At 26.0% G+C, this 12,041-nt stretch overlaps 3 protein-coding genes across 3 annotated transcripts; 2 read left to right on the top strand and 1 right to left on the bottom strand.

The window, feature by feature from the left end:
• The first annotated feature begins 575 nt into the window (after positions 1-575).
• Positions 576-1,831, top strand: LOC127285827 (uncharacterized). Its single transcript, XM_051312028.1, has 3 exons — positions 576-735; positions 862-1,088; positions 1,549-1,831. The coding sequence occupies exons 1-3, from the start codon at positions 693-695 to the stop codon at positions 1,729-1,731; spliced, it is 453 nt and encodes a 150-aa protein (XP_051167985.1). The 5' UTR covers positions 576-692; the 3' UTR covers positions 1,732-1,831.
• A 2,133-nt stretch (positions 1,832-3,964) lies between these two features.
• LOC127284656 (uncharacterized) lies at positions 3,965-6,061 on the top strand. The gene is made up of 3 exons (XM_051310216.1): positions 3,965-4,165; positions 4,294-4,493; positions 5,598-6,061. The coding sequence occupies exons 1-3, from the start codon at positions 4,123-4,125 to the stop codon at positions 5,823-5,825; spliced, it is 471 nt and encodes a 156-aa protein (XP_051166173.1). The 5' UTR covers positions 3,965-4,122; the 3' UTR covers positions 5,826-6,061.
• Positions 6,062-6,103: 42 nt separating this feature from the next.
• On the bottom strand, positions 6,104-8,535 carry LOC127284650 (zinc finger homeobox protein 4-like). Its single transcript, XM_051310202.1, has 4 exons — positions 8,292-8,535; positions 7,627-7,973; positions 7,168-7,547; positions 6,104-6,361 (listed from the first exon to the last, which is right to left on the bottom strand). The coding sequence occupies exons 1-4, from the start codon at positions 8,362-8,364 to the stop codon at positions 6,325-6,327; spliced, it is 837 nt and encodes a 278-aa protein (XP_051166159.1). The 5' UTR covers positions 8,365-8,535; the 3' UTR covers positions 6,104-6,324.
• Between the last annotated feature and the right edge of the window lie 3,506 nt (positions 8,536-12,041).

Below are 12,041 nucleotides of genomic sequence, written 5' to 3'. Positions count from 1 at the left end.
AATTTGAAATTTAAATAAATTATTTTGTCTTTATTTTAATTTTCCATAAATATTATTATAGCAAATAGTGTAAATTTATTTCGCATTATAATTTACATAATGAAATAATTTTAGACACTTATTTACATACACGTGTAACACACTTTAATTTTTAAAATTTTTCAATTATTTATTATTAATATTATTATTATTATTATTATTATTATTATCATTATTATTATTAATATATCATTATTATTGCAATTATAGAAATAAAAATTATTATTTTTATTAGAAAAAATATCAAAATAAATAGTGTAAGGTTTTTTTCTTCAAGTAAAAGTTGCCAGAGATATATGAAAAATACTTTTCTATTATATGCTTATAAATACAATTTTACGTGTTAGAAATAATACAATTTTAGATACTAATTTATACATATACATAAGTATTGAAAAAAAAAATTACGACTTAAAAATGATACGAAATATAAATTATAATTCCATACAAATATAAAAGATAAAATTATTTCAAATTTAATATATTAATTGTTATATATTTAAATTGTTTACACTTTGCTAATAAAATATGCATAACGATATATGTATATAAAAGGAGACGATGAAAATGAAAATCACACATCAGAGAATATAGTGACTATATTTAATAGCACAGTAAACTATTTCTGAAAATTTTAATAACTGCAAAACAAAATGTTTATAAATCGCTCATCAAAAGGAATTTTTAATTCCTTAGGTAATTATTAATTTTCTTATTTAAAAATTATGAAAATAATATAGTTATAATAATTAATAATAATATTATCTTATAAATATATATTTTTTATTAAAAAAAAAAAAAATTGTTTTTGTTTTTTTGCAGGAATGTTGTCTATATTACTTATTGCTTGTCTTATAAAAGAGAATAAGGCCGGTTGTTTAAATTGTTTAATTCCCCAAGAGCTAGAACCATATCAAGTTTATTATTTGTATAATCCAGATTATCCACAAAACAGCGTTGATGAAGAACATAATTACGAATGGGATTTAGGAGCTCCTGAAAATTATCATGTTTTCCTGAACTGTACATTAAATTTACCTAACGATCCGGTAATATATATATAATTATACATTTGTTAGAAAAATATTTAAAATATAGTTTTTTTTCTGAACATAAGCTCAAATCAACTTCAGATCATAACCAAACGTTTCTCAATGTTTTACAATTTATTTCTACAATATTACACTAGCAGAGAAAAATTTTGTTTGAACCAAATATATACAAGTTTTTTGTATTATAAACGCAATTTTTTTATGATTTCAAAACAAAATTTGTTTGCTTTAAATAAATATTAAATTAATCTAAATAAACTTTTGGTTTAATTTAATAAATTTATCGAACATTGAAATAATTTGATTATATAGGCGAAATAAACGTTTGATTGATTCAACGAAAATTTGGTTTTTTTTAGTTATATTTTACTAATAGAGAGTTTTTATTCTTAAACAAAAATTTATGTAAAAATCAAATTTCTTAGATTTTTTTTTTAATTATATTTTTATTTTTCAGGACAACTGCTTTCATCACAAAGTTATTGTTCAAACAAATTTATCTAAACCACCTGTACCTCATTGTGGAAATAAAAAATTTACCGCAGTATCAGCAACAAATAAAATGAAATTATTTTATCAAATGTTGTACAGAGGAGAAGAGGGAAATTTTGCATGCAGCGTTATGGCTACTCCACATTGAATTCATTTGAAGTTAATGATACACAATTAAAATATTGTCAGTAATATTAAGAGAAAAGAAAAAATAATTTCCAAATGAATAAAAAAAATAAAAAATTTTATATTATGTATTTTAAAATTTTTTTTAAGTGCCCAAATTTTCTAGTTATGATTTTTTTTTTAAATCTAGCATTTTTCGAGGTATTTTAAAAGTGGAACTAATTTCTAATGACAATTACTAACTCTAAAAATTTAGAAATTTTATTGCAAAAATAAAAGAAAGATTTAGTTTTTCATCGATTTTTCAATTAAAAAAATGTTGAATTTTTGAGACAGTATCATATAACGCATTTTTTTTAAAAACCAATTTTTTTTTTTTTTTTTTTAACTTTAGGCCTGATTTATTTTTTTACTTTTTTTTGTATTTTTACCAATATCTGGAAATATTAAGAATATTTTGCAAAAAGTTTTTAAAATGGGCCTAATAATTCTTTTTGTTTAAATAATTTGTTTAAAAAAAAATTTATTTTTCATTTTTCGTTTTTTTTTTCAAAATAAAATATATTTTAGTTTGCTTTTCTATGCGAGTAAAGTAAAAAATTCTAGTGGTCGAAAAGCTTTTTTTATTTTGAAAAATAAAAAAACAAGAAAAATTTTATTTTTTTAAATTATTTAAACAAATAGGATGATTGAACTCACTCTAAAATTTTTTTGAAAAATATTCTTAATATTTCCAGGTATGTAAAAATAAACAAAAAGTACATAAATCGGGTCCAAAGTTAAAAGAAATATTAATTTGTTTATAAACAATTGCTATTTAAAAAAAAAATAATTTTTTGCTTAACATTATTCAACAATCGAAGAGAAACAGATAATTTACAATTAATTTTTAAATTGATTCTTAAAATTCCAAAAATTATACATCCCTCATAACAAAAGGATATCCCTAGGATATCCAAACCGCCGGTCTGTGGGACATCAACAGGACATCCATAGTATATCCACAGGATATCCCTAAGACATCCACAAAATATCTATTGGATATTATATCGCAGGATATCCATGAGATATCCTCAGGATGTCCGTGGGATATTCTTAGGATATTCACGGGATATTTAATATCACAACATATATTTTTAAAGGTTAAAATTGTTAAGCTAATATAATGAATAATAATATAATAAAAACAAAAATCTTATGAGCTTCTAATTTATTTTAAATGAAGATTTGAAACGCATTTTTCAAAGTTTTTAAATAAACTCATGCACTTAATGTATAATTAATATTAATAGTTATTCGTTATTTGCGGGGAAGAATTTATATTGTTTAAAGCCAATTTATTTTCTGACAATATTAAGCATATGAATAAAGGAATCAATCACGAATGAGAAAAAAATTAGTTAATAATTTTTCAAATTAAACAACTTTCTCGAAAAACAAGTTGCATTTTATTTTATTTATATAAAATTTAATTCACAGAATATTCTCACTTGTAGTCTCATAATGACTTTAAAAACAGTATCCTGAGAATATCTTCTTGACATCCAGAAGATATATTGAGAATATCCTGAAAATATCTATGGGATATCCTGACGATATCCAGAAGATATCCTGAGGATATCCTCAGATATCCATGGGATATCCAAAGGATATCCAAACCGCTGATTTTTTGGATATCCAAAGGATATCCAAACCGCTGATTTTTTGGATATCCTTAAGAGATCCTTTTGATATCCATAGGACATCCCTAGGATATCTGCGGGATAATATCAATATATCCCAAGATACCTTGTGTTATTAGGGATGTGTGACTTGAATAGTTAAAAGGAACCTTACGTCCGAAAAAATTGTTTTTTTTTGCAACTTGCATTCAAAAGAATGTACTTTTTTTTCTATATGAAATCATCGAAAAAATAAAAATCGATTTTTTCGAAAGTAATTATAAGGTCCCTTATTTTAACTGTGTAGGTCGCACATGTATTAAATTTTTTTTTATATATTAATTTATGACCTTTATATAAAAATTTGAGTTTGGACGAAAGAAAAAAACATCTTTCTAAATATTTATTTAGATATAAATATATGTAGTTATTATAGCTTTTTTGAAACTAATAATGTTATTGTATTTGTTTAATATTTGATAAAACGATATTTTTAAATATTGTAATTTCTTCTTTTGTCCCACCACAAGTATTCAACAAACAAAACAGCGAGACTATAAAAAAACATGATCGAACAATAATCTTAAAATAGGGTATATATAATTACAGTAATAAAATACAAGAGTTAATAATTATTTTTTAATAAAAAAAAATATTCTTTATTTTATTTTTATTTTTGTATTGGATAATTTGTTTTCGAAAATAAAAAAGTTTTTTTAATTCACTACAAGGAAGTCATAAATAATTAAAAAATGTTTATAAATAAATTTACAAGAATTTCTTCACATTTATTTGGTAATGTTAAATATGTATATTTGTTGATTTTAGTAATTCTTTTTCTCAATATATAATATTGAATATTTTTTCGAAAGAAAAATTAGAATTTAATTGTTCTTTTTTTCAAAAAATTTCTCACTTTTTAGTGATTGCTCTTTTTTTAATAAAAGAGAGTAGAAGCGAGGATTGCAATCTAAATCGATCACTATCTATTGGAGAATATATGAATATACATAATCCTAACTATCCAGGTTGGGATTCTGGAAAATTTAAATGCATCTATTCAGCAAACACCAATGAAGACAATAGACTTCAACTAAAGTGTAAATTAGGCTTGCCTACTTCAGTGAGTTTAAATATATTCAATACATAATTAAATATTATATATATAATGATAAATTAAATTTTTTGTAAAAACAAGTATTTATATACTTCCCTAATAACACAAGATATCTTGGGATATATTGATAATATCCCGCAGATATCCTAGGGATGTCCTATGGATATCAAAAGGATATCTTAAGGATATCCAAAAAATCGGCGGTTTGGATATCCCATGGATATCTTCTGGATATCTCTATAGAATTTCATAAATGTCCTCCAGATATCCCATAGATATCGTCAGGATATCCCACAGATATCATCAGGATATCCCATAGATATCGTCAGGATATCCCACAAATATTTTCAGGATATTCTCAGTATATCTTCTGGATGTCAAGAAGATATTCTCAGGATACTGTTTTTAAAGGCATTATGAGACTACGAGTGAGAATATTCTGTGAATTAAATTTTATATAAATAAAATAAAATGCAACTTGTTTTTCGAGAAAGTTGTTTAATTTGAAAAATTATTAACTAATTTTTTTCTCATTCGTGATTCATTCCTTTATTCATATGCTTGATATTGTCAGAAAATAAATTGGCTTTAAACAATATAAATTCTTCCCCGCAAATAACGAATAACTATTAATATTAATTATACATTAAGTGCATGAGTTTATTTAAAAACTTTGAAAAATGCGTTTCAAATCTTCATTTAAAATAAATTAGAAGCTCATAAGATTTTTGTTTTTATTATATTATTATTCATTATATTAGCTTAACAATTTTAACCTTTAAAAATATATGTTGAGATATTAAATATCCCGTGAATATCCTAAGAATATCCCACGGACATCCTGATGAAATCCCATGGATATCCTGCGATATAATACCCAATAGATATTTTGAGGATGTCTTAGGGATATCCTGTTGATGTCCCACAGACCGGCGGTTTGGATATCCTAGGGATATCCCAAGATATCCTGGGGACCATTCTAGGATATCGACCATTGATATGGATATCGTATGGATATCCTAGGGATATCCTTTTGTTATGAGGATTGTTTGATTTCTGTATATCATTTGTTGCATTCATAATTATTTTTAATAATTGTTTTTTTTACAGCAATTATGTGACTCTCAAACTTTTGCTGTGTTCAAAAATCCTAGCAGTCTTTTAAATATTCCTAGTTTTTTTTATGGTAATGGGACCTTTAGAAGAAAATCAATAAAAAATGAAATTACGATTGTTTATGAAGGGTCAGAAAATTCATCTAGCGGATATTTTCGTTGTAATATTACTGCGGTTGCTGCATCAACATTGCCTGAAAAATCAGTTTATCGATTTCCTTAATATAATATATTATGGGTTTTCATTAAAATTATAATAAATTCTTAAATAGAAATCAACACTGAAAAAAAATGTTGCCGAGAAATTCAACTACTATTGGGTAGTTGACTAGAAAGTAGTTAAAATAACTACTTTTTTATAGTTAATCTAATTATGTTCATGTAGTTAATGTAACTATTTTTAAGAAGTTAATAAGTAATAGTTGATTTTACGAAAATATGTACCCAATCAAAAATTTACTATTGGCGTAGTACTGACAATTTCAAAATAAAAAATAATAATTTTGGTTTGTATAAATTTTTATAAACAATTGATGATTTATTTTAAAATAACAAGTTTAGATTCGCAAAAATGTCACAAAGTATAAAGCGATATATTAAGAACAATTTTAATTCAATTATTATTGAATAATTTTCTTTTTTAAAAAATTAATTATATTTTTAGATTAATACAATAATATTAAGAGTCAATGAATCTATATAAAAAGCGTAGTGCACTTTTATCAATCTTCAGCTGTTGGTGGATGCCTCGATTTTTTCCTATATGCAAATGAAAAAGAATTTTTAGAAAAAATCAAGAAAAAAAGAAATACAGTAAAATCAGAAAGGAGGAATTCTATTGAAAATTCCTTTAAGGGAAAACATCACCTCAAATAATCCCTTTGGGTGTTAGTAGAAATAATATCCCATTAGTTTTAAGACGAAAAAATACATGGAACTATTTTAAAAAAATAATTTTTGGTGAAAAGACACATCTCCCACATTATAAGAAAATTTAATATTATTAAAAAATAAATTCAGAAAGCACAGATAATCTTACAAAATATCATTAGTTAGAGGTTTTTGAGGTCGCAAATTACGAATCCAATGTCAGTTTTTAAACATTCAAAATGGCGGACAAAAAAATTAAAAAATTATTTGATTTTACATAAAACTTGTTGCTAGGGGTGGGGGGGGGGTTGGGATCGCTGATTACGAACCTAATGTCATATTTGCAATATTTTTAAAATTAAAAATGGTGGATCCAATATGGAGGACGACAAAATAAAAAATTTAACGAATTATATATGAAACTAGTGGCGATATGATGTTAATTTTAGAAATTTTTTTAAAATTCAAAATGGCGGAAATTTTTTTAAAAATAGTCAAATTTAATATATATATAGAGTCCGCCATGTTAGATTCGTCATTTTAAATTTTGGAAATCTGACGTCATATTCGTAATGAGCAACCCCAAAAACCACCGAGTAACAAGTTTCAAGCAAAACTGACCATTTATATTTTTTTATTATAATTTATATTATATTTTAAGTGTAATGTAAATGAAATAAAAATAATTTCCTTACTGAGGCGATCCTCCATAGGCAGTGGCAACAGAATTTGCAACACCTCCTTTGCCTGTGGAATAACTGTTGGCAATGGCAGTGACAGAACCGGAAGATCCTGAAGAATCAGATCGTGTTGCTCCTAATGGATATCCAAACATCATTGGAAAAAAAATATGACGATTGAGAAAAGGATAACGACGTTTTCCTTTCATTGGAACAAAAGGAATAGTTTCTTCTAAATCATCATCATCATCATCTTCATATTCCTCTTCATCTTCTTCTTTCACTGGTCGAATAATTTTCTTCCCTTTCTTTGTATCATTTTTCTTCAATGGAACTTCCGTATGAGATGTTTCTTCAGTAGAAATTGTTGTTTCTCTATATGATTCTGTATTTAACTAAAAAAAAAATTTTACTTTTCATATCGAGTATTTTTATAATAATAATAATAATAATTTACTACAAAATATCAAATACCTGCGGTTCATCTTGAAATGGATTTCGGGTTTCTTGATCTTGATGATTCAATAAACTTAAATTTTCATCTAATTGAGAAACAGGTTCACCATTCGTGTTTGATTGTTCTGTTTCATTAATAGGTTCTGGACCTGGTTTTAAATAATTTGGTTGAAAATCACCTTTCAGATAAGTTCCAGCTTTAATAGAATTTCCTTGAGCGAAAACCGCAGTTGCTTGATCACCGTTAGATCGTCGAATTGGTCTATAATAGCCAGTAAACATCATTGTTCTATGAGGATAGGCACTGATTGAAGTTCTTTTCTCTCTCATAAACATTAGTGGATTTCCATAGGGATCCATAATTGCTAGTATAACATTTTTGTAATGAAAATGAAAGATCAACGTAACTCATATTTATAGTAAAGATGCACATAATTTTTTTCATATTACCGTTTACAAAAAAAAGATTGATGAGTATTGTGACTTTTTAACTTATTAAATGGTACGTGTTCCGAATAAATAAATAGTATTATTGTATTTATAATTAGCACACAATTTTTTTAGTATATTTTTATTATTTTGCAAAAAAAAACATTTTTTGAAATGAAAATTAGAAACAAAACAACGTACATTTTTAGTGAAAAAAAAATCCGTGAATAAAATATCAATTCAATAAATTTTACCAGGTTCTGGGAAAGTATATACATCCTTTAATAATGCTGTCACTAAAATAATCAGAGATAAAAGAAACCACATAATTATATTTTTTTAAAAGTTTTGTTGTAAAGTATCTTTATAAACACAAAAACTAAATAATTAACCGTATTTCAATGAATTAATGTCACTAAAATAAATTATATTCTATGTGAAAGTGAAAATAATGTTGAATGCAGACTTTGTGTCTCACAAATGCTTTTATACCAGAAAATCTCCTACTTTTGATGTCATTGTTCGTTCATGAGAATCAAGGGGGATGAGATCTTCATGAAACCCCCACTTTGTCTCATTATAAATGGACACACATGTTTTGTTGTACCTATAGGAACTCAAGATCATGGAAATGATTACGTGACACCCATGCACAATGATATAAAGTAAATTCAGTGAATTAATTGAGATCCGATTGTAATCTCAATTTGGATGAGACATTGCGGTAACAAAATATAATGAATACCCTATACATTGATAGCAATTAATTTATAATTAAAATAAGTTTGACTTGAAATCTTTTACTGCTGCGGTAATTCCCACTTAAAATATATATTTTATATCTTTTTTAATAATATGCATACTGGATATTGTTTAATAATGTTAAAATGTAAAATGTGATTAGTAAACAAACTTTTCTAACCTCAATATTTATATTTTATCACGAATTCAGAGAATCTATCAATGCAAATGAATCAAATATATAACAAAATTAATTATCAAAACACATTTTAATTTTATTATATGTCAACAAGCGTTTTCCGTGTTTAAAGTATGAATAAAATTGATGAAAGTGGAAACAAATTTTCTTCCCCGTAAGAATAATATTGTGTCGTCTGTTTGTTGTACCTCCAGACCTCTGACGTCATATCTTGAACTCGAAATATCTCGATGAACTGACACAGCCTAATATGCACAAAAAATTCAGTTACTACCCAACTCTGTTTTCGTGCAACAATACAGACGTTGAGTTGTAATTTCCCAGTTCTGATTATTTACGTACTGTCGTCAGCTGTCAGTTGTATTAGTCAAAGATATTTTTATTAATAGACAATAATTATAGGAAAAATATTTCCACGTGCAATTACTTATTTATATAAAATTTGTGGATTTAATAAGTTAAGTGTAAAATTACTAATATTTTTATTAAAATTAGACAGTTTACTCAAATATGACATCCATTTTTCTAGTAATATTTTAGTAACATTTTTATCCATCACAAATTTATCCTTTACCCTGTATCCTAACGACTTTTATCCTCTATCTTTACAACTTTTTACCCACCTTTTTTTCTGTGTTATTAGTTAATCTAATCATGTTCATGTAGTTAATGTAACTATTTTTAAGAAGTTAATAAGTAATAGTTGATTTTACGTAAATATGTAGTTAAAGTACAACTACAGGTTGGTAGTAAAATTAATTTTCTTAAGGTAGTAAAAACAAGTGGAATTGTAGTCAACTCAAAATTTGAAGAGTAGTAAATCCAACTACTATTTACCAGTTATATGAAATGTAGTAAAAGGAATTGCTTTTTTTAATTAATGTAATTGCTTTTTGAGTAGTCAATTTTTTATTAATTTCTATGATTTTATAGGCTTCAATAAAATTCTTGTTGTAGAATTAACAAGTCGTCTGTAATTAAAACTACTACTTTAAGTAGTAGATTTTTACTATTTTAATTAATTCGATAAACTTAAAAAAGATTTTTTATGTAGAATTTTCAAATCGTTTCCAGTTAAAATTACTACTTTAAGTAGTAGATTTTACTACTCAAAGTGGTACAATAGGCTTTAAGAATATTTTTGTTGTAGAATTAACAAATCCTTTGTGATTAAAACTACTACTTTGAGTAGTAATTATTTACTATTTTAATTAATTCAATAAGCTTGAAAAACGTTTTTGAAGTAAAATTTACAAATCGTTTCCAATTAAAACTACTACTTTCAGTAGTAGCTTTTACTACTTAATGTGGTTCAATAGGCTTTAAGAACATTCATGTCGTAGAATTAAAAAATCCTTTGCAATTAAAACTATCACTTTAAGTAGTAGATTTTACTGCACTATGCAATTAAACAACTTATAATATAATTAAAAGATGGAAAATTTACAAGTCAAAACTTAAAAAGGATAGTTATAGCAAATAATAAAAGTAGTAAAAACGAGGGGGAATTTACTCAGGTAGTCAAGTGTACACTCTTCCTGTAATACTTGTGTAATAACGTGTAATACCGTGTAATAATGCGTTATTACAGTGCTGTAATAACGCAAAAAACCATGTAATATCTCTGTAATAATGTGTAATACTCTGTAATAACGTGTAATACTTAAGTAATAAAGGTAATATGAGGTGTAATACCGGTAGTCAAGTGTACACGTTTTTAACTAGTAAATTCCCCCTCGAGTAAAAATGACTACTTTAAATAGTTAAATTACCAATTGGACAAGCAGAAAGTAGTCTTCGAGTAGTTTGCAGACTGTCGTAGCGAGCCTGCGTGGTTAGTCGGTTAAGGTATCGGATTGCGAGCATTAGGGTCGAGGGTTCAATTACCGTCGGTTAGAAATTTTCTCTGTTAGGGAATAAAATAAGCGTCAGTATAGGAGAGAGGATGAAAAAGTCAATTCTACTGATAATAAACAATTATAAATAAAAAATAATTTTATTTTCCTATTTTAAGTAGTAAAATCTAATACTTAAAGTAGTAGTTTCAATTGCAAAATATTTATTAAATGTACCAAAAAAATGTTCTTAAAGCCTATTGAACCACTTTAAGTAGTAAAATCTACTACTTACATCTTGAGTTGTTTTAACATTTTTAAATTGAGTTAATAGAATCACAAAATATCATTCTACCAATTACATTTTTAATTGGTTTAACTATTTTTATATAGTTGACAGAACCGTTTAAATTCAGTTGAAGATCTATTGTACTACTCAGAGTAGTTAAAAAGTAGTAAAACCTTTTTTTTTCAGTGTGAAATTTTTGTTGTTTAAAGGTATCAATTTATTTTTCGATTTTATTAAGGGTATAACAAAATGATACACAGGTCTACAAGGTTTTTTTTAGATATCAGAGTGGTTTCCAATATATTTTTCTGTGCTGAAGACGATCCCGGGTTCCAAAATTGAGTATCACGTCAGGATTTTGAGTAAAACCCGTATTTTTGAGGGTTTTCAGTAATTTTTTTCAAAATTAAATTTTTTAAAATTTTAATTTAAAATTTAATCTTGCGTATATGGGTCATAAAGTGTACGGTTTAAGGATTTAAGCACAAATTATGGCATCATTTCTAATTATAATGTCTAAGTTAGATTTATGTATATTCCCCCACGTGAAAAGGTTCCCGGAATTTTTGCAAAGTGACTCTGGGAGTAGTTACCAGAACATTCTGAGAACATTCCCGGAAAATTTTTGGTTTTTTCCCAGAATTCATGTAATTTTCGTTTCAATCAAGTAAGTGATACTCCGGGATGACTCCAACGTACATCCAGATATCCAGGAGTCAATTGGACAACTTCTTCAGGGAAGTTTAGCTGTAATCAAACCATCAATACTCCAGGATGACTCCAACGTTCATCATGATGACTAGGAATCAATTGGAACACTTCTCCAGGGAATTTTAGCTGTAATCAAACAGTCGATACTCCAGGATGACTCCAACGAACAACATGATGACTAGGAGTCAATTGGACAACTTCTTCAGGGAATTTTCGTTTTAACCAAATA

This window comes from Leptopilina boulardi, unplaced genomic scaffold (genome assembly GCF_019393585.1).
Source record: "Leptopilina boulardi isolate dan_hultmark-lab unplaced genomic scaffold, ZJU_Lbou_2.1 LbouV2_121, whole genome shotgun sequence".
Classification (NCBI taxonomy): Eukaryota; Metazoa; Arthropoda; class Insecta; order Hymenoptera; family Figitidae; genus Leptopilina; species Leptopilina boulardi.
Note: the sequence above shows the minus strand (reverse complement) of the source record. Positions and strands in the feature narration are given on the sequence as shown.

What these genes read in the sequence shown, in the direction of transcription:
- LOC127285827 (XM_051312028.1), top strand. Translation starts at nt 693, where the DNA reads ATGTTTATAAATCGCTCATCAAAAGGAATTTTTAATTCCTTAG. An exon ending in AGGAATTTTTAATTCCTTAG is followed by an intron (nt 736 to 861) that starts GTAATTATTAAT and finishes GTTTTTTTGCAG; the next exon opens with GAATGTTGTCTATATTACTT. An exon ending in TAAATTTACCTAACGATCCG is followed by an intron (nt 1,089 to 1,548) that starts GTAATATATATA and finishes TTTATTTTTCAG; the next exon opens with GACAACTGCTTTCATCACAA.
- LOC127284656 (XM_051310216.1), top strand. Translation starts at nt 4,123, where the DNA reads ATGTTTATAAATAAATTTACAAGAATTTCTTCACATTTATTTG. An exon ending in AATTTCTTCACATTTATTTG is followed by an intron (nt 4,166 to 4,293) that starts GTAATGTTAAAT and finishes CTCACTTTTTAG; the next exon opens with TGATTGCTCTTTTTTTAATA. An exon ending in AATTAGGCTTGCCTACTTCA is followed by an intron (nt 4,494 to 5,597) that starts GTGAGTTTAAAT and finishes TTTTTTTTACAG; the next exon opens with CAATTATGTGACTCTCAAAC.
- LOC127284650 (XM_051310202.1), bottom strand. Translation starts at nt 8,364, where the DNA reads ATGTGGTTTCTTTTATCTCTGATTATTTTAGTGACAGCATTATTAAAG. An exon ending in ATATACTTTCCCAGAACCTG is followed by an intron (nt 7,974 to 8,291) that starts GTAAAATTTATT and finishes ATGTTATACTAG; the next exon opens with CAATTATGGATCCCTATGGA. An exon ending in GCCTATGGAGGATCGCCTCA is followed by an intron (nt 6,362 to 7,167) that starts GTAAGGAAATTA and finishes ATTTGCATATAG; the next exon opens with GAAAAAATCGAGGCATCCAC.